Below are 23,706 nucleotides of genomic sequence, written 5' to 3' on the forward strand. Positions count from 1 at the left end.
TCGTATAACTATACAAGATTGACAATAGATCGCAAAAAGAGATAAATTAGGATGATTTGACTTTCAACATGATACATGTCATTCAGTAGTATTAATCGGTATATATAACGATTCTTTACATAACTAACTTCCTACCATGCCCACAATTAAGAACCTGCAGGTCGAATAGCAGCTTGTTTGCATGCAACACAAAGTACATCAACGCTTGAAAAAGCTTGCATATTCCATCCTTCGATCATTTTCTAAGATACTACTTTCTTCAACGGCTAAAGTATTTGTCACTTCCGAACTGAACGAGCTTCCGCAGAAAGTAATGAAGCATTTGCATGAGCCAACATGTCGAGTTTGCTTCTCCACAAGATTACTAGAGGTATTTATTTTCCCATTGGAACAAGTGCTACCATATGGGGCAGCTTTGGAAACACATGCCGAGAATGTTTCAGTGGGAGTCCGCATAATTTGATTCCTCACAACTATGTGCCCTCAACACATTGTCACCAAGTCGAGGTGAGAAGAAGAAGCCTCTTTTCTTCTTCCTAGAAGGAAAGACATCAGACAAATAAATCTTAGTAATAGAATTACTCGGATCAAATAAAACTAGAAAAGCTTCAAATTTAACCTAGGATAATGATATAACTATATAATCATTGGTGTAATAATCGCGGTATTGTTCACAAGAGGTTCTACAAACCTGTGTTTTTATAATCCATTCTACAAAACAACAATAATAATAATAAAACTACCAATTTGATCCAACTTATGTTGATTTCACACAATTTTAGCAATTATCAAAGGCAACCGCAATCGCAGACAAACAGAAAAGCAATGGATGAATATTATTGTGGCTCTTTGCTTATATGTTACTCTGTGTACTAAAAAGCATACGATGAAAAATAGAAAACATGAATAGCTTTATATGTTAAAAATTACCTAACATTTGTTTTTCCCTTCTCTTATAGGCCACGTGGTACATTTTCAAGAGCAAAAAATGAAGCAATTGACGTGATACTAGGGAAGTGACTATATGGACACCTACATATGGGACAATGAGACTCTCCCATTCCACTCATTGCCAAATGGACACACCAAAAACAAGATATATGGCCACAAGCTGTAAAATCCAACACCAAATCTAGAAACCTCATTGGACCGGAAAACTCTTGAACTTAAGTCATGATCAATCAAAAGAACAAAGAAAGACAAATGCCAATAAAACACCCCCGCGATCATCTCAACTAACACAAACTGAAAAGTAAAGCAAAACCAAAGATCATCTCAAATGCCAATAAACACCCCCGCGATCATCTCAACTAACACAAAAAACCATTTCCATTTCCAACACTCATCCCAACACAAGATAAAAGGAGGTAAACTAACCAAACTAACCACTAAACCCTAAACCCTAAACTAACCAAACTCAACATACCTAAATCCTATGCTCCTTCACGATATCGTCCGCCAATGAACTTGCACGGGTCAAATTGTATGCCTCCATGAACTCGTTTCAGGCATCCTCCGGAATCGCTGATCCCACCCAATTGCAGTGCCTTGATTGAGCAAGTTTAGAAATTTCATCGACAACGGGTGTCTTTGTCAAAATTAAAACACAAAACTACATTAGTATATACATTTACATTTATAAAATACCGAAACAAAACAAAAATTAATGTTGTAAGATATTAACTCACCATATTATGATATGGAAGACTCTGTAGGGAGTAGTGACTAAGATGATCGGGGTTTATCATTCTCATATGACTATTGTTTTCGCACCAACTCATGTATCTACTAACACACTCCCATGGATAAGACGGAATGGGTCCGCGTTGTTCAAGTTGAATCAAGTGATTCCGCCAATTACTCCAAGAGGGAAGACGCAATATTAAATTTTCATCATCATACGCGTCCGAAGTAGTTCGCGTCGAGGTCTTTGGTTTTGGGGATCCGAGGGTACAAACCTGCATATGACCCAATCGGCGACGCGACAACCCTCGCGAACATTGTACCGCTTTCGACATTATCAAGAAAGCATATAAATCCCTCGAAAAATGCTATTTCATCCACCGGCCGCCGTAGTAGCTCGGACTTCAACATAGGGATACCATTCAACCCTGTCAAATAGCATATGATCGAGGAAATTAATCATTAATCACATACTAATAATATTAATTAATAAATAAAACTATTTACATACAAAAATGCTTACATCGGGTACAAGTCATATTATCAATGGTGGCTCGGTATACTTCAATGCAAATTTGTTGTGCTAGCATAAAAAGATCGAAATAATCGAAAGTACCTATTAGCATCGGGACATGCTCAAATGATAGTCCTCATTTGGGTATGGCCCTGAACACTAAGGAAGTACTCATAAATCCATGCCTACATTAATATAGACACCGAAGTTAATATTGTAATAGATAGATAAAATTAACATTGAAAAGAAAAACAAAAACTAATACCGTAGGGAGAGTGAAATAGCCTGAAACACCCTTCACCTTGGCACTTGTGGCGGACCCCAAAGACTCGCATAAGTAAGCGGTAAAAGCGAGACCCCACGCCGTAGTCTCGATCTCGGCAAATTTCAAAAGCAGTCTCGGATAACAAACGGAACTGCGGTAGTTCGGGCGTGTCGGTGAAGCGGTACATCCAAAGAAAAATAACGGATAAGCTCTCACAAAGAATGCACCTCTTTTTGGGTTGGCCTTCTTCACAACAACCACATTTTCATCACGTAAATCTTCATCTCTTACCTTCCCAAAGAAACCGCTTCATCAAGAAATCCATCCTAACTTTGGAAGTGAACTTATTGGATTTCATCTCCGTGATCTATCTTATCCATGGGTATGCCAAGATTTTTGTGGAGAAGTCTTTTGTTCGTTCAAGGTCAAATCGGTGTCCCGATCCTTTGCTTTGCCTCTCTCGATCGAACTCCTAAGAGTTGGGAAACATCGCCCAACGCGTGATTGTCATCTCGCCCCACGGCATATGAAACGGTTGGTCTCACGGATGCCACCTCTCCACAAACGCTAGAGACCAACACGGGATCGATGCTCAGATACACCTAAGACCGAAGCACATAAGCCGGTCCTTTGAAGCTCCACGTGAAAAGTAGAACAAATCCAACACTCTCTCCTCGATATCCCATTGTACCAACTTGTTGAGGTGCCCATGGCACTTCAACACCCTCCTCCGCCTAAAACAACAAAAAACTTAGTATTAATGTATGCACAAGTTTCAGTAATACAAAATTTAAATACTAATAGACACTATATGATAATATTACCCTGCCCTCCCAAACATCGCGAGCCAATGTAATGCCTTGATAGTCATACAATAGATGTGACACACAAGGGCCACCTCCATAAACACCTCTCTTGAACTCCAAGTCATTGTTAGACTTTCTCACAATATTCACTGGAGGTGCTGTGTACATGGACTTCCTCGTCATCCTCATCATCCTCCTCCTCCTCCAGCGGCCCTCCGCGCCCCTCTTCCTCCTCGTCGGTCTCCTCTTCCGCATCATCAACACCCTCTTCTTCACTATCAGCATGACTTAGAACTACACTCTTCCCACAATCCATATTTACGCCATGGTCATCTACATCTACATCTACATCTACATCACTCATCTCTGTCCCTTTCTTCTCTTTTGATTTCCTAACTCTACACCACTTACAACATTGGGATCATCCGCTTTCCGATCCCCTACTTAACCGATGCGAAGTGGTTGTTCTCCTTCCTCTCTTTTTCTCAGCTCCTCATCGCGACCGAACTACTACTCCCCACCTAACAACTTCTTAGCACCCGTGGAAAACACTTTTTTTGCTGCATTCTTCACATTCAGATTCTTTGTTCGAGGCATTGCTACAAAATAAATAGGAGTTAAAAATAAGACATTCAACTAATTCAAATTGTTGTAATACCAACGTGAAAAAACAAAGAACGAAATAAGGCGGTGTGCATGCCAATCTATATCTAAGGTTTGCATGTATCTAGGCAAACTATACTCCTCTATTAAATCCCCCCTCCACACACTAACAAAAAAAACCCAATCTAATTGATAAATAGACACTCAAAGGTCCAAAGCACGATCAATCATGTCAGCAAAACTGTCTTCTTTTGGATCACTACTACTATTTGTTACATTCCCCTTTTCTATCTGATCTGACTCATTACTATTAAGAGAATAACAAACATAACCCAAACTAACAACAATAGTAATAATCAAGAAAAATAATAGCCAACTCCTCATCGCAGAGAGGAAGAGGAGTGCGTAGGATACAGTGGGAGTGTGGCGTAGGTTAAGAGTGAGTGATGTGTTGTTGGTTTTGTGTGACAGCGTGGAACTGAAAAACAAAAAATAAAAGAAACAAAATAGAGTGCAAGTAGGAACCGTAAATTTGGTTGGAAACTAGACTTCATGAGCTTTCTAGTGGTGTGTGTTATGTATGGAGAAACGTCCTGTTCAGATTCAAGTTTGACTTTGAACTTAGAAGAAAATCGGGAATAGTTTTAATGCTTGTCTCTTCGCGATCGAAGTTTGTATTTAGCTATAAATTCTCTAAGACTTGTAATGGAAGTAGAGCAGTATTTGAATGAAGATATAGGACTTTTATTGAGAAGAAGTGGTTCTTCTTGGTGAAACAACTCTTATCTCTTTGGTGGATTCCATAGAGTGGTGAGTTCTAGTAACACAACTCTTATCCCTTTGGTGGATTTCCATAGGGCGTGAGTTCTTTTTTTTTCTCTTAGTTTGTGCTTGTATTTACTTCCTATTACACCATTCTAAATGGTGTCACAAAGAGCTTGTCTAACTTCACTTCTCTCGATTATCAATTTGATTTATCCTTCCCGAAGTTTGGTGAATGCAAAACTTCGATATCATTTGATGTGGATCTTTACGGGCATTATCTATATATATATATCTGCTATAATTTGAAAATATAAATTTTGTTATACTCGAAATCTTGTGAAACTTGTGTTAGATGGATGACCACTAGCTAGGTTCAAACTTTATTTTGGTTTTCATGCATTCTTAACTTCATTTTAAGAATGGGTGATATCAACGAGAATGGGTGATATCAACAGGAAAGTACAAAATGGGTGTCTAGAATTCAAAAGAATTGAATCAAACATAACATTATATATATATAAAAAAAAAAAAAAAAAAAAAGATAGAAAGGAAAGATAGAACACAAAACTAAACAGAGCTATATATTTATTTTGAATCAAGCAAGCATCTACTCGGTCGATATGGCCTCAAATAAAAATCTAGTGATATTAACAGGGGAGAGACAATAAGTTCATAACTTCATTGTTTGATTTAATGATTTATTTATTTTGAACTTGGATAAACATAACATTGATGTCTGTCTCCATTTCTATAAATCAAAAAAAATTAAAAATATAAATAACTTAAACAAATAAAAATCCCAATGTACATAAACGATTGTAAATAACTTAAACATCGAAACTCGTGAGTTCAAAACTCGACAGAGTTCAAAACTCTGACATAGTTAACCAAATATGCTACTTCACCGAACTCTGTCAGAGTTCAAAACTCTAACAGAGTTCACCGAACTCTGACAGAATTTAGAACTCTGACAGAGTTCAAAACTCTGACAGAATTCAAAACTCGATTGCGGAATTCACCGAACTCGGCGTAATTTAGAACTCGGACAGAATTTAAAACTCGACAGAGTTCAAAACTCGGCGAAATTCAATCGAACTTCGACAGAGTTCAAAAACTCGACGAATTCAAAACTCGACAGATTTAAAACTCGACAGAGTTCACCGAACTCGACAGAGTTCAAAAACTCGACAGAGTTCAAAACTCGACAGAATTCACCGAACTTCGGCGTAATTTAGAACTCGACAGAATTTAAAACTCTCGACGAGTTCAAAACTCGACAAATTCACCGAACTTCGACAGAGTTCAAAACTCTGGTAATTCAAAACTCGACGAATTTAAAACTCGACGAGTTCACCGAACTCGATAATTTAGAACTCGACAGAGTTCAAAACTTCGACAGATTCAAAACTCGATGAATTCACCCGAACTCCTCGGCAGAATTTAAAACTCGACGAGTTCAAAACACCGATGAAATTCACCGAACTCGACAGAGTTCAAAACTCGATGAGAATTCAAAACTCGGCAATTTAGAACTCGACAATTTAAAACTCGGCGAGTTCAAAACTCGATTGCGAATCACGGCATGAAGAATACGACAAAGTTCAAAACTCGATAGAGTTCACGAACTCTATCGAGTTCAAAACTCTGACAGAATATGGCATGAAGAATACGACAGAGTTCACCGAACTCTGAAAGAGTTCAAAACTCTGACAGAGTTCAAAACAGTATACTAATATGCTAATGGCAGCCACCATTTTTCTTTTTTTCTCGTTTTACAAACAGGTATGAAAACTAAATTTGAGATTTAAACTGACGAGCCTAGAAAATATTCCAAGGCACTCAAAGTTGTATATTCTTCATACATGAATATATATGAGCTAGCCATACAGATTATACCACATTACCATCACACACACGATACATTACCACCTACATAACAAACCCGCAGTATTGGGTCAATTCATAACGCTTGAAGGAATGTCTCGCTACTTAGAAGTAGAGATTATCTGGTTAACAAAGTTAAAAAAAATTAAAACAAAGACAACGGAAATAGGAACGAGAATGCACAACACAACATAACGAGTTTGCAGAGTGAGTGAAGTGAGTGAGAATAAAGTGTGTTAATGGAAGCATACCTTAATTGGAACTTCGAGACAGAGTGAAGTTCGGAGATTTCTGTGGTCGATTAATGGCCGAAGGAATTGGTTTTAATAATAGTCGATCCCTTTTTTTTGGTAGATCTGTTTTTTTTTCTTTTTCGGAGAAGTTGGAAGGATTGCGAGAGAGAGAGAACTTGATTTCTCGGAGAAGAAGAAGTTCTCAGAGAAGAAGAAAAAAACACCAAAATTTTTGTTATTTTCGTTTTTTTTATTTTGAAATACACCGAAATTTTGAAATATCGGTTTTATGAGTAAATTAGATCTTCAGGATCTAGAGGTCGGATCCTGACTCAAGAGGAGAGTGAGATAAGGGTGGCACTCTAAGAGTGGCACCCTAGAAAAACCAGATATATATATATATATATATATATATATATATATATATATATATATATATATATATATATTGTTAGGAGATTTCACTAGAAAGTCACACCTCAATCTAGTTATTTTCTATCCCAAATGATTTCAACTTGAAGCTCACACCAAGGAAATCACTCCACCCAAGACTTTGGTAGTTATCACAACAAACTCAAACAAGCAAAGCCATTTAATTTATCATCACCCATAGCAAGCAAACAATAAATAAGGAAGTAAATATGCAAAGAGATACAAAGATTTAGGTGGTTCGTAAATGTTACCTACATCCACACAAGAGCCAAGTTTCCTTTATAGCAAAGATTGGAGAGTTTACAAGAGATATCAAGAATCAAGAACAAGAGGCCTCACTCAAACCCTAGCTCAATAGAGCTCCCCACAATACCCAAGAAATGAATCTCTCAAAACCCTAATCTATTTCCTTTATATAGGTACACATAGAAAAAGGTGAGAAATATGGGCTTCAAATAAATATCGACAAATCATCGAAATTCGAAAAGTTTGAACTCTAAAGCTTGTCGGTGAGATCTGGGAGCTTCATTAAACGCCGACGGTTCCACAGCCCAACAATCTCCCACTTGGAACCTTCGAGATTCTACATGCACATCACATCTCAATTGTAACAACTCAATCCAAATCCAATTTACTAATGAAACACTCGGCTCATCCATCATGGTCTTCAAGCAAGAAGACCCACCGAAATTGAACACAACTTCAACTTCTCAGTAGGCATGGTCTTGGTCAACATATCTGCCGGATTCTCACTCCCTTGGATCTTCTCAAGTGCCAAAACCTCATCCTCCAACAGAGATCGGATAAAATGATACCGGAGACCAATGTGCTTGGTCCTAGAATGAAAGGCGGAATTCTTAGCAAGATGTATAGCACTTTGATCATCCATCGTGTAACACACTTCTCTCTTGCTTCATCCCAAACTCTTCCATCAATCCTCGTGAACGGATCATCTCTTTGTTTGCCTCTCAGAACGGCCACATACTCGCTTACGTGGTAGACAAAGCAACAATCTTCAATGGCGAGAAATCCAACTCATCAGTTAGTAGCACCCATTGTAAAGACATAACCAAGAGTGCTTCTTCTACGATCTACTTCTCTGCAAAATCGGCATCCACATACCCTTGCGGGTTCACAACACCCTTCCATAACATAGGCATTTTCTCTGTAATACCTACCGGATATCTCAATATCCACTTCACGGCTTCCCAATGTTGCTTGCCAGGATTAGGCATAAATCTACTGACAGCTCCCACTGCTTGGGCTATATCCGAATGCATGCAAACCATGGCATACATAAGACTTCCAATGGCAGAGGCGTATGGTACCTTAGCCATGAAGTTTCTTTCCTCAACAGTCTTGGGAGAGTGTTCCTTGGACAACTTGAAGTGGACTGCCAAAGGTGTGCAAACTGGTTTCGCACTACCCATGTTGAACCTCTTCAATACCTTCTCAACATACTCAGCCTGAGACAACTCTAGAATACCTTTCTGCCTATCTCTTCTGATCCTCATTCCTAGAATCTGTTTTGCTGCACCCAAGTCCTTCATAGAGAACTCACTTGCTAACTTCTCTTTCAATCTCCCAATTTCTAACATATCAGAACTCGCTACTAACATATCATCAACATATAGCAACAGGATGACGTAGGTGGAGTCGAACCTCTTGAAGTAGCAACAATGGTCAGCGTTGCATTTATAGTAGCCGTTTCCTTGCATGAAGTTATCAAACTTTCTGTACCACTGCCTAGGGGCTTGTTTCAAACCATACAAGCTCTTTCTGAGCCTGCATACCATATTCTCTTTACCCTTCTTGATGAAACCATCTGGTTGCTGCATGTAAATTTCCTCAACTAGGTCACCATGGAGGAAGGCAGTTTTAACATCCAACTGCTCAAGATACAAATCTTCAGCTGCAACAATACTCAACACTGACTGAATGGTATTCAGTTTCACCACTGGGGAGAATATCTATGTGAAGTCAATGCCTGCTTTCTGCTGAAAACCCTTGACTACTAGCCTCGCTTTGTATCTCTGGGAACCATCATGTTCCTCTTTGACTCTAAACACCCATTTGTTGTGTAGAGCCTTCTTACCCATGGGTAGTTTGGCTAACTCCCACGTGCCATTAGAGATGAGGGACTTCATCTCATCTTGCATAGCAAGCTCCCACTTGCTTGCATCACTCGCCTCCAATGCTTCATCATAGCATTGAGGCTCGCCACCATCAGTAAGTAGCAAGTAATTCACATAGGTGGAGGGTGGATATCTCGTGCACTTTCGGTACATGTGGCTGGATGTCTTCTTGGGGGGCACGAGGTGGAGATGGACTCGGTGGTGTAGTATCCTCATTATTCTCTGAGTCACTACTAATGTTATCCTCTGACTGTGGGGCTCCCACTATACCACGACTTACATCGAAGTCTTCCAACTCAACATACTCTGTGCCGCTCTCTGTACCCGATTCCTTGGTTTGTGCTTCATCTCTTTCCTTGTACATCACCTTCTCATTAAACACAACATCTCTACTACGAATGATTTTCCGATTTTGATCATCCCAAAAGCGATATCCAAAATCATCACCGCCATAGCCGATGAAGGTGCACTTTAGTGACTTAGCATCAAGCTTGCTTCTAGCTTGGTCACTAATGTGAACATAGGACACACAACCAAACACCTTCAAATGGGAAAGGTTCACATCCTTCCCGCTCCACACTTTCTCTGGAATCTTAAAATCCAAAGGTACTGATGGTCCTCTATTGATCGGGTAAGCTGTTGTGCTAACACTTTCTGCCTAATCAAGCAAGCTCAAGCTAGTGTACGCGATACACCTAGCTCTCTCTGTCAATGTTCTATTCATCCACTCTGCAACCCCATTCTGGCTTTTGAGGTGTCCTCGCAAAGTCTTTTCCATCTTGATGCCATTGTCGACAAGCTTTTTAAAACCTGAATCCTCATACTCTCCACCGTTTGCCGGATCTTAGCTTCTTTACTTTCAAGCTTGTCTCATTCTCAACCATGGCCTTCCAAGTCTTGAACACTTCAAATACTTCTGACTTGTGTCTCAAGAAATAGACCCACACCTTCCTAGTATGGTCATCAATGAAAGTCACAAAATATGATTTTCCGCCAAGTGAAGAGACATTAGCTGGCCCCCAGACATCTGTATGAATCAACTCAAGCCTTCTAGCTTTCGGAGTCTAACCCATTCTCTGAAAACTCACCCGTTTACGCTTTCCAAATACCACGGTTCTCCACGAGTCAATTTGATTTCGGTCAGAACTTTGGGAGTTTACCGTAAGAGTGAAGGATTTTCATTCCTTTCTCACTCATGTGACCAAGTCTCGCGGTGCCAAACATTTGGATTCTCTTTGCCATATTACAACAATCGACTCACAACCATAATGCGGTCATGTAGAGAGTACCATCTTTCTTAGCATTTGCAACAACCATTGAACCTTTCGAGACCTTCCAAGTATCACCGGTGAAGACTATAACAAATCCTTCACTTGCCAATTGCCCCACAGAAATCAAATTCTTCCTCAAATCTGGAACGTGTCTGACGTCCCTCAATAACCATGACGAGCCATTCATCCTTGAAAGAGGTCCCCTCCGACATTGTTAAACTAAATAACTTGGTGATCAAATAGACTTTGTTCGCGGCCGAGGGTTGTTCATACATCGTAGTAAGTGCCTCCATAAGAGACTTCGCCGTCTTCTCAGTTTTAATATTGAAGGCTACCAACTTCGAGAGACTCAATCGGATTGTGGCCAATGCCTTTCTATCTTGCAAATCCCATTTGCCTTACGGAATCTCATCGGGCTTCTCACTTATCAATGTTTCCATCAAATCCTTTTGATAGAGTACGTCCTCGATTTGCATCTTCCAATAGCCGAAGTTTGTTCTGTCAAACTTCTCTATCTTGTAGCTTTCTTTTTCGGTTGTCATGACTTCCATTGAACCAAAACAACGGTGGAGACTCTCTCAGAGGAATTTCTTCAAACACCTAGCCTTCTCTGCTAAAGATGGAAATTTTCCTCACACACCTTGTTCCAATGATTCAACTGTAGCTCTGATACCACTTGTTGGGAGATTTCACTAGAAAGTCACACCTCAATCTAGTTACTTTCTATCCCAAATGATTTTAACTTGGAGTTCACACCAAGGAAATCACTCACCCAAGACTTTATTAGTTATCACAACAAACTCAAATAAGCAAAGCCACTAATTTATCATCACCTATAGCAAGCAAACAATAAATAAGGAAGTAAATATGCAAAGAGACACAAAGATTTAGGTGGTTCGGTAAATGTTACCTACATCCACACAAGAACCAAGTTTCCTTTATATCAAAGATTGGAAAGTTTACAAGAGATATCAAGAATCAAGAACAAGAGGCCTCACTTAAACCCTAGCTCAATAGAGCTCCCACAATACCCAAGAAATGAATCTCTCAAAAAGTTGTCTCAAAACCCTAATCTATTTCCTTTATATAGGTACACATAGAAAAATGTGAGAAATATGGGCTTGGGGCCGAAATATCGACAAATCATCGAAATTCCGAAAAGTTTCAGAACTCTGAAGCTTGCTAGTGAGATACCGGAGCTTCATTCATTCGACGGTTCCACAGCCCAACATATATATATATATATATATATTTTAAAAATCGCGACCTTCTTCTGGTTATTTACCTGATTTAACCCTATTTGTCTCTTCTACATCTTTCTGTTTCTGTCTCACCGACTCCGATTTTAGTTTTTCTTTCTCCGTTCCCAGTCTCATTTAGCTTCATTAATTAATCTCATCTCTGGTGGATTAGTAATTATTTTGTTGGATATAGGAATTCAAATTCCCTTATGGATTTTATTTAACAAAGGTGTAAAAGCACTTAAAATGGACTGAATACTACGTATCTGCTTGAGCAAGTATAGCAACTTACAACGATGAATTTATTGTTTACTTACTTATTTACTTGGATTTGAGTCCTGTTGGGGAAAGAAAACGTGGAAAGTGCCCACTCACTCCTGAAGAAGTGGGTTTGATGTTAAGGGCGCTTGGTTTCAGAAAAGATTCTTATCTCTATGTCGCATCTTGGTTTCAAAATACTCTGCATCCCCTCAGAGACCTATTCCCAAACTTCTACACCAGAGAGATGCTTGCAAACTAATAGTTGAAACCATTTTTCCCATTCTCATCTCAACTTGCTGCCATTGACTACATTGGCATCTCTGATTTCAATTTGCCCCCGTCTATGCACCCCATCCATGTGGGTAAGTGTTTGATGTTGCTAGATTTCATCTTATGATAATTATCTTATCTTACCTATTAGATTAGATAGATTTGTTAATACGTCTTCCATTTTCTGTGAAAGCTACTTGAAGAAAGCTATACCCGGTTGTTCAATATATATATATATATATAAATAATGGCAACTAATTCGGGCGCTAATCGATTATCTAATTCTAATAATGATGATCGGTTGGAACAACGACAAAATCAGTATAGAGAGCGCCGCGAGATGATGTCCGAGGAGCAACGAGAACTTCAGCGGGAACGTTGGCGTTCGCAATACAGAGAACGTAGACGAAATATGAGTAATGAACAAATTGCAGCTAAAAGGGTACCTGCTACCACAACTCCATGACAATATGCTGCTGCATTCAGTCTCTTTTTTGCGAGGCAGCAAACCAGTTTGTGAATATAAGGATCATGGTTAGAAAAATCCAGTCGCAATGCAAGCTTAGCAAGTCTGTAAGTCTGTTTACACTAGCAATGGCAATGACACCTTTTGCAGGTTCTTTTGTTCCTCTGTTCATATAAATACACACATGAACCTGTAACTACTTTACTCCATTTCTTCGCAAGTAATTCTACAAACATTGTAGTCACGATGAGAATACATTATACTGGTGGCTTTTCAAATGCTTGCATTGTTGACCTTTTGAGCCCGGCCAAGATATATCTTTGCAAGTGTGAAATCTGAGATACACCCCACTTTAGTGTACTTACTGGGATTTTGCTGGTTTGTTTCTTATTGATATGCCCTCTGATGTTTCTCTGTAATATCAATGCGATGGACCCAAATACCAAAAGTTTTTTGCAGCTCCTCCGTTTGAGACAGGTAAAGACAACTGAGATTCTAATTCCAAATTTCTCTTGATTAGGCATGTGTTAAGCATAAAGAGATATCTTTTTTGCAGATATTCAATGGCATCTTCCTTAAAGTTAATATGATGTGTAGGCTTGAATCTTATGTGCCATTTAGGTAACTTTAATCTGTTTCCTGACAATTTTTTAAAAAAAAAATCGATGTAATGGTCATTCTCAAAGTTCACAGAAAATGATCCTTCAAGTGTTTAGAGCTCCTTTAACTTATTCTCTGAATTACAGATATCCTAATCTGAAAAGCGTAAAGGAACTGATTTATACGAGGGGTTATGGAAAGTTGAACAAGCAGCACATTGGTTTGACCGATAACTCTATCGTGGAACATGTATACATTTTAGGTTTTTCCATTTGCTCGAGTGATTCCTTTGCTTGCCTTCTGACTTCGCTTCCTGGCAGGGACTTGGAAAGTATGGGATAATCTGCGTTGATGATTTGATTCATGAGATCATGACTGTAGGACCTCATTTTAGGGAAGCAAACAACTTCTTATGGCCTTTCCAGTTGAGTGCTCCATCAGGTGGAATGAAGAAGAAGAGAAACCACTATGTTGAAAGTGGAGATGCTGGAAATAGGGAAGATTACATCAATGAGCTCATAAGGCGGATGAACTAGATAGGGAGCTTATATTGTCATAGCTATGACTATATGGTTTCATTTTTAGTTTCGGAGACTGTTGATTTTAATTGCTCATATTATCAAAGCTATGACTATATGGTTTCAGTTTTCATTTTGCAGAGTATTTTGGAATTTGAATTAGCTGAGTTATGCATTAAACCTATTGTTTGTTTGTTGGAGTTTTGTTGTTCTCACCTGTCTACCAGTTCTGGGTTCGTATTATGCATTTATAGCCAATTTCAGATGCTTTTCGTATTGGATACAGACATCATTTTTGCTCATAGGACATATATGCTCCTATTTTGTAAGTAACTATAAAAACTATATATATCCACTTCCAATATGAAGTGTACTTCTCTTAATTTGTCGCCCTCTACATCAATCAGTTGTGTCTTCTGCGTATCGTCATCTTGAACATTATTCATTTACTGCTGATGAAAAAAAAAAAAAAAAAAAAAAAAAAAAAGACATCATTTACTGCTGCAAGTGTATTAATTCAATATCAAAAGTTCTGCTCATGTATAAAAGGAGCTATACTGATGCAAATGTACTAATGCAAAATCACTCGGATCATCTCAATGTAAAATCCAAAATTGAACGCTAATATGGGCCATTCCCCCACTCAGCCCAAACAGCTAACAAAAAACACATAACCGACTGCATTCATTCTCAAGTCTCAACACTACCCATTACAAGGCAAGGAGTCTAGAATGTTTTCGACACCTCTCAACCAAATTTGTTTCTCTTATTAAAAGAGATGTACTATTGCAGTCGTACTGACGCTTGCACAATACTTTCAGCCAAATTTATTTCTCTTAGATCTGATATTGTATCATTGTGTATACCTACCTCTACGAATGGCACTTCTTCAACATCACTGCATAGCTGCCATTGACTCCTCTAATAGAGACTGGAAGATATTAGCTAGCGTAAGTAGATTATGGGAAGCCGTTGACTACAGTACGGATGAAGTAACAAGTTTAGTCATGCTCCTCATTGACGAACAACGTATGTATAATTATATATCTTTTGTTTTACTTTCTTTATCAAACATAATATATATAACGACATTTGCATTTTTACTAGGGACACCGGATACATTCAAGAATTTATAAAACATTCATGGATAAGTTCAGACATCGCATAGTTGAGAAAGAGATTTACGAAATCTATAGATTTTCTCTGATGAAAAGCGACAATGCATATAAAGTAACATCTGGAGAATATATTATCACTTTCAATTGGAGCACCATGATAAAACCAGCCAAAATCAGCGCTACGAACTTCCCAGAGCATGCATTCCAATTTGTCGATTTTGATCAAATACCATCCAAGATTAACGACAAGCATCTTATAGGTATATGTACCTACATACTACAATATTTTAATAATTATTTCCAACGTTATTCTAATGTTTTACGCTGTTCTTTTTATTTACAGATGTAGTCGGACGGATAATTGTGTGGAACAAACTAAAGAATGTTACAAAAAAGAATGGCCATCATACTGTTATAAGGGTTATACAAATCCAAGATGAACAGTAAGACATTTCATTCCAAACAAACATTAGAAATACTCTGCTGATGAATTACTTATTTATGTATGCTCACTTTTCTATTAATCACTATACTCCGTCTTAGCGTACTGTTATTGAATCTTCTTGAAAAAATTTCATAAAATAAGACATTAAGACAATTTAGATTGTATACAATTTTCTAATTGTGTAAAGTAGTTTGAGGACAGCCCCGCCTGTGTTAAATTTATATATAGGTGCTAGCTATATATTCCCACCTTGGATTGCCTCCTTTTATTATAGTCTAACATGAAGTTGGTGTTGTATGCAGATAAAAGAAAACAATAGAAGACAAGGACAGAATTATGTTCTGAAATAGAATTCACAAAAAAGATGTTCAAAACCTTTGAGGAATGTAATTTGGTGCCCGATCATGAGGAAACTTCTCATTGAAATCAGCATATGATGAAATAAGAAAGAGGAGGCCGACTATTACATGGAGTAAGAGCGTCTAGAATAGTTGTATAGGAAAGCATGGAAAAAATTATTAAAAGCGGGAATTGCAATCGATGAAAGAATTCCTTCCAATTGCCCGCTTGTGTGGAAGTGCTGGGGAAACTACACAACATCTCTTTTGGCAATGCAAAGAGCTATGGGATTGGGTCAAACAAGTTTTTCTTCTTTGCTATTAATAGCTTTCCGATACACTAAAGATTAATCAGAATTGGAGTCCTTTTGCTGCATGGTGGAAGTCTTGTGTGGTTGCATCTACGGTAAGTATATGGAAAGAACGAAACAAGGTGCAATTTGATGGGAAGAAGCCAAAGCTTGAAACTGCAAGTCGTTTGTTCGATTTGAGAATCCTGGTAAGGCTGTCAAAGGGCCATTGTTACAACTGATCTTTGGAATGTGGGTATTGGATGAGAAAAGCACTAGTTAAAAGTTAAACTTGGATGTGAAACTTAACCCGCATAACACCCTCTACGGCGATCCTTGATCTTTGGAATGTGGGTATTCAATGGATGAGAAAAGCACCGCAAGTTAAACAATGCACGTGGATTCCACCGAACCCGGACATTGTGAAACTTAACTGATGGGGCATCAATAGGGGAATCCCGGGCCATCCGGGATTGGTATCTTCGGAGGGAACATGGGTCAATTCCTGCTTACACTAAGCATGAACATTGGGGCGGGGACAACTATAGAGCGAGTGCATGGCTATCATTGTGGGTGTCGAGCTGACCCTTAAACAAGGATGGAAGAACACGTGGATAGGCAGGGGATGTTCCCTGGATGCTACAACCTAGATGGATAACATGCAAGAGGGACTTCAAAGGTGGAGGATTACAACCATTTGGAGGGAAGGAAACTTCAGTGGGATGGGGAGTATCTTTGGACGGAGAATGAGGAGTGTATCATTTGTTGGTAGGCCAATCTGGTATTCCATTCCAAATATTTTTCCGATTTGTATGAGTTTGTAATAGGTTATGATATAGACATGACTTGTAGAGAATGGGGGCAAAGACATGTTGCCCACCCTATACACCATCCTTTTTTACTTACATTTACGGTTTTAATGAATTCAATCTTACCAAGCAAAAAAAAAAGGACGAGAATAAAAGGGTGATTAGGGCTGTCCTTAAGGAAAGATTTAAGCCCCTTCCAATGGTGCGTAAAGGCAGCGATTGGCGTCTTCCTCACACGAGGATTCAATGGTTAACAAGAGTCGACTTTTTGCACTAGAAACGGACTACCCTCTAGAACAGCAATATAACTCTCTGCGGCCGGGGAAGAAGAAGAGAAGAAGAATAGGTGTGAATCTCTATAGAAGTGGGATGAAGGCTGATAGAGTATTCACGATTTCTGGTTTTCTCTTGAATTGGGTTCGCTGGTGTATAGAGGCAGCAGCACGACTTCTGTCTCTCTCGATATAGAGGCAGCAGCAGCACGACTTCTGGTATACACGAGTTCTATCTCTCTGCGTCTCTCTCTACGTTACGTGATGATCTCTCTATGAACATAGCAGTGTTTATATAGAGTATGATCGGTTATCATAGATGGAGAAGGACACCTCTCCAAGTCGGTTTCACAAAACCAATTCAAAGTAGAACTCTAGCTAGCCGAAACTTGCTGCAAAAGCAAAAACTAAGTTTAGGCAATTGGTAATCCACTAGACAATCAACCCAAGCCCAAGCCCGACACGACGCGACTCGGCTCGGTTCGGTGCGGGGCGGGCGGGTGTGGCTTTGGGTGAGTCCTCCCTCCTAACACAAAAGTCTTTGTACCCTAAGGGCACGCCCTTATGCTAGAGGATCACCTCATATACCTCACTTGCTAGTGGTGGTTCACCAATGTGGGACTAAACAACACACAAGTATTTTGAAATACTCATTAGAGATTCCAACAGTTGGCAAGGAACAAGCTCACATTGCTTGAGTCTCTCACGTTACATGTTCTAAAAGTAGGTAGGGAACTATGGAAGTACGAGGTGAAATAATTTACATTAGATATACGTCAGCTTGATCACACATGGAAAGTCACGTAAGATATATGAAGATTTAAGTACCGATTATTCCGTAAAACTGAACATAAGAAATTTGGGTATATCTGTATTGTACTTGAACCAAAACAACAACACACGAGGTTTGAAAAAACTGAGTAGCATCATTTTTTATTACTCATTTTAAGAACTAAATCTCTGCCTGTCGTGGGGAGAAGAAAAATCTATTTCAGGACCAAGAGGAATGATTCCAAATGGATTGATATGGATGGGTCACTTCCGTAGTAGTGTTTCTTGATGTGTTGCAGGTTAACTGTATTACTCATGCCTGGGACTTGGAAAATGTCTTTGGTGTAGTTGAACAAATTCAGGTACTCACGAAGGAGCTTTTTGTTGCATTTGAAGTGAACTGCATAAACCTGCAGGAACATAAGCAAGAATCTGTCAGAATAGGGAACATAATGTACTATCATATACTTCTACTAATATAAACTATAAAACTTCACGTATTTGAGGAGGGAGAAAATTAAATTGACCACTGAATTTCATCCGGATCCATTTTGAAAAGGAAAATTACTTTATATTATTCTACATAAAATTTCGATATCAAAATTGTCTCTCTCTATTTACTCTCCCTCTTTACACACATGTTACCTATTTATTGCTTCATCATGTAGTGGGTATGTCTTGAAAATCACATTGTGGAGCGGCTTAGCGAAACAACTCGATGATGAAACAATCAAGAATCACTGTAGTACAGCAGTTTTGACCGTAACTTCTACGATCATCAAACATAATGGTATGTTTCTTCACACCAAACACATATTCTATCATAATTTATAATCATTCAACTTATCCAAAACCTAACATAACGCAGATGAATATGCTGAATATGTTTTGTCATCTACATCTGCAACAAAACTTTATCTAAATTTGGAAATTCCACGTGTTGTGGATATCATGAACAGGTACTTTCAATTACTTAGTTTCGACTAACTACATTCTATTGGTAATCATGCCATGTAAAATCTTCTCTAAAAAGAGCACCAACATTTATATTCTCTGCCCATTCTTCATGACTGTACGTTTTGGCATTTTTATGTATGAAATCACGATTGAGCATTTGAAGAGAATTTTAACATAAATTTTTAATATATTTGATTGAGAACACTTCCTTTCAACAGCTGTACGACTTACTGTACGACTTTTTTTTTTTTCTCCAATCCAGTACCGACACAAAGTCAACTTCCATTACAAGGGCTTCCTCAAGCACTGCCAAGATTCACCGCTCTCTCTTCATTCCAGAACAAAAAGACATTGTCAGAAATAATTGCCTTGGTTAACGACGCTTCATCACAAGTATATAAATCAACATATGTTCATCTATAACTTTCATCTCTTAACAATTCTATATATACAATATAATGAACTATATTATTTACAGCAAATGCATTTTACCTGTGAGGCAACTATTTCCAAAGTACTTCTTGACAAGGGATGGTCTTACAATGCATGCCAACATTGTCTAAAAACAGTTGATATCACCAATAGCGGTTACAAATGCGTAACGCACGGCATTGTGCCTCGAGAACAAAAGTAAGATTTAAGTTTTACATCTTTCCTATCTATATGCTATAATTAACTTATATATTGCACAGGTACCAATTGCGAATGGAGATAAAGGACGAAACATCTACAGCAAGAGTTGTAGCATTTGATCCTGAAGCAACAACACTCCTGCAAAAAACTGAAAAAGAACTTGCTCAAATTGAATCACATGTGAAAAAAAATAACTATAACTACTCCTACATTCAATATATACATGCAATAGCAATTTAAATTATGTGTGTTTCGACCCCCACCTACGTGGCAAACGTCCATTAGTAGGGGTCTCTATTTTATTCATTTAATCAATAGGGCTAAAGCCCAATTCACAATATCATGGATCAATGTACAGGCCCATTAACTCATATGTCTAAGGCTGAACCTTAGCCACATGGCTTGCCACTAATGTACATTGATTTATGTCCAGATTCATTTCTTATCAAAGAGATAGTTATCAGTTGACAGTTATACTCTATCACAATTACTCAAGATACAAGATTACTTGAGCTACAAGGACTCTCTACTCTACCTCTATAAATATCAAACTATTTTTCATAAGGAACTACGTGGAAACTTGATCCCTAGAGAATAGATCTTGGGTACGTAGGCAGCCATTATTTGGTTCAGTTTCATCTCCCCCAACATCAAAATCCTCTGTTTCTTAGTGCGTTCATCACCATTGCTCTCGTTGTGTTGAAGCAGTTTACTGCCGAAACATAATTGGCGCCGTCTGTAGGGACTAAAGAATTCATTATCACGTGAAACAATCAAGATGGTAAGCACAAGAAGCAGATCAAATAGTCAACATATTCCTCCTACTAACAAGAATCGCAACCCTCTAAATTCAAATCGGCCAATGCATGAACCGTTGAACAATCAAGTTGCTCCTAGTAGTAGAATCAATTCTCAACATCCAACTGTAGCAGTGCCACCGCCTCCGCAAAAGGCCGTACAACCGCCGGCACCAACCCTAACAGCCTTGCAACAAGAAAACCGACAAGTCAGTAGTCCTCCATGCGGTCCGCCGTCTGTCCATGTCGATCCTTCAGTTGACATGGATATGGACGTGGACATTACTCTCACGCCAACTAGCGGAAAAGGTGATAGTAATGACCAATTCACCCCTAATATGGTTGAGCGGGAGTTACGACGAGTCAAAAATTTAAATAGGAACTTGAGAAGGAAGTCGGCAAAGAGGCAAAGGCGGTGGGACGATGTTGCAAATTCAACAACATCAAGGTGGTGACGAAGGGGACGCATGCCATTCGGTGTATGGGACCGTCTTGATGATCCACTTCGCCGCCCTCAAAGAATGCGTGCCATTTCTCGCTAACAATCAACGATTACTGCGCTCTAGGAGTAATGACCCTATTACCCGTACTTTGGGGGGAGAATCGGATTGGCAGGGATAACTACTACCCTAGACATGTCCGATCTCAAAGGGAAGATTTACCTCTGAGAAGCAATTTCAGGGAAGACCGCCATCCGAAATATGTCCGACACGACTGGGAAGGCGGGCATCCCAGACAAGAGCAACAAAACATGGAGAAGTGGTATAATTATTCCGACCACCCGGCCAAGGGTGACTACCGGCCTAGACAGGCTGGTTACAGGGATAGACAAAGACAATCACCGGTCGGAGCTGATCGTGCATACCGCCAAAGATCTCTAACTCCAATAAGAGATAATGGAAGGTATCCTTCTCCACATGGGCACGACCGGGGGCGTCCAGTTGTTCGAGCCAATACTTTAACTCTAACAGAACAACAGCTGAAAGAGTTGATTGCAAAAGAACTTAACGATAGAGAGTCAAGGGATGTAAGAATGAAAAACTTGACAGTCAATGATGGCGTACTTGATAAGTTTTCGGTCGACATTCAAGAAGCTTACCACCATCCCGACTTCAAACAACCCGATTTTGAACTTTATGATGAGTCGGAAGGAGATCCTGGCTTGCATGTTCTATCGTTCAAAAATAAGTTGGTGTTATGGGGTGGAGATGATCCGCTCATATGTAAGCTCTTTCCATCGACTCTAAAGGGAGAAGCGTTCAGTTGGTTTAGTGAGTTGCCTTCAAGATCAATTCACCAATTCAATGAACTAGAAAATCAGTTTGTTAATCGTTTCCACCACAATTGCAAGACGCCAAAGGATGTCGACTCACTTCCGAACATCAAGCAACAACATGATGAGAAGTTACGTACTTTTGTTACTAGGTTCGAAAGGGCGCAGCAGATGTTCGAAGTTTTCGATGGGATGCTTCTTTGCTTTTAAAGAAGCATTATATTATGAAAGAGACAGAAATTGAACTTCATTGTAAGGGATCTTTACCACTCTCTAACTAAAGATGTCCCTAAAAAACTCGATCACGATCGTATGTTAGAAATTTGAACAACACATCCGTGATCGAGGAGAACCTATCGGCGAAAAGCAGCAAGGGACAAAGATATTCGAGATAAAGATTTTTCTAAAGCAAGAATTTTAAAATTTGGAAGCAAAGGTCGGATCAACAACATAACGATGGAAAGAATGACAATCGAAGCAAGTCAATTTTAATCGTGATGGAAAAACTCTACGAGCTAAAAACGACCCCCTCAATGCCAAGTACTGCTATATATGAGAAGTTGAAAAGTGGGAATCTTCTTTCCCCCTTTATCCACTTTCGGAAGATACCAAAGCGACAAGGGACAAAGCTTTGTGGTGTAAATTCCATAATGACTATGGCCATGAGACGTAACTTTTGTCGCTCTCTCCGGGTCGGATTCAGAAATTAGTGGAGAAAGGACTTTTAAATGAATATCTTATTAAAACTCTCTCAACAGTGATTCTTTACAACTTATGAGCATGTCATTAATGTTTCCCATTCTCATGTTGAGTCTCTTTCCAAAAGTCGAGTAAGAATCAAAAGCGTTTGAAAGTTAGTTATGTTGGTGAATTTAACCGTATCAACAAAGTCGATTTTGTCAAAGGAATCGGACCGAGACTTCGAAGAAGAGCCCTCCGATTCAGCGATGATGATCTCCTTGGTGTATATCACCCTCACTATGACGTAGTTATAATTTATGTGTCTATAGGTGCTTCTCGTGTTCAACGGGTAATGATCGACGGGGGCCACCTCGGCGTCATTTTAGGTGGATGTTATTCTCGGATACAACTTCGCGAGGGTATGATCATCGCCGAAAACAATCCTATCATCAGTTTTGATGGGACAACATCTTTAGCGGTTGGAAGAATTACTTTACCAATCAAATTAATGAACAAAGAAGTTGAGCTCGATTTCTTATTGATGGGTGTCGATCCCACTATAACGCAATTTTAGGGAAAGATTGGATACATTCCATGGGGTTTGTAGTCTCCACATTTCATCGGTGTGTCAAGTTCCCATTCTCACGGGCATATTTGCAAGGTTCAGTAGTGACGGTATCTACCCATTCTGTCATGACAAAGCAATGGATGACTATAAAAATCTAAAGTTCGAGGTAATCACGATCCTTGCAAGTGCCCTACCCAATTCTGATTACCAAGCGGCGTGCCCTCCATCTATAATATTGAGGCTCATGTGCAAGGGCCGCCTATAGTGGATCGACTTTTAGAAGTACAAGTAGGAGATTCAGCAGAAGAAACCACTTTTATTTCCGCTAAACTTTCGAGCGTAGAACAACAAGAGTTGGTTTCCCTTTTACAGCGAAATAAGCGTATCTTCGCTTGGAAAATTAAGGAAATGCCGGGAATAGACCCTTCTGTTGCCTGTCATAAACTTGACATTGATCCAAGTTTCAGGCCAGTTCGCCAAAAACCAAGAAGAATGGCACATGATCGGAAGCTCAAAGTTAAAGAGGAGATTGATAAGCTACTTGCGGTTAACTTTATCCGACGAAGTTACTTACCTAAAATGGCTTGCTAATGTCGTTATGAATGCCAAAAAGAACGGACAAATCAGAATTTGTATTGACTTTACAAACCTTAACGCAGCTTGTCCGATTCATCCGCATCCATTGCCACGAATTTCGAACTAGTGGATGCCGCCGGATTCCAACGCCCATCTTTCATGGATGCTTCTTCGGGGTACTACCGGATCTCTTTGAATGTTGATGACCAAGAGTTCACCGCTTTCATTACC

General features: G+C 39.1%; 1 protein-coding gene across 1 annotated transcript; it reads left to right on the forward strand.

The window, feature by feature from the left end:
* The first annotated feature begins 13,234 nt into the window (after window positions 1-13,234).
* Window positions 13,235-14,095, forward strand: LOC147479954 (large ribosomal subunit protein uL30x-like). Its single transcript, XM_086578528.1, has 4 exons — window positions 13,235-13,306; window positions 13,386-13,450; window positions 13,576-13,678; window positions 13,750-14,095. Exons 1-4 carry the CDS (start codon window positions 13,235-13,237, stop codon window positions 13,963-13,965), a joined length of 456 nt encoding a protein of 151 aa, XP_086434654.1. The 3' UTR covers window positions 13,966-14,095.
* Window positions 14,096-23,706: the final 9,611 nt, after the last annotated feature.

Source organism: Coptis chinensis, chromosome 8 (assembly GCF_015680905.1).
Source record: "Coptis chinensis isolate HL-2020 chromosome 8, ASM1568090v1, whole genome shotgun sequence".
Taxonomy (NCBI): domain Eukaryota; kingdom Viridiplantae; phylum Streptophyta; class Magnoliopsida; order Ranunculales; family Ranunculaceae; genus Coptis; species Coptis chinensis.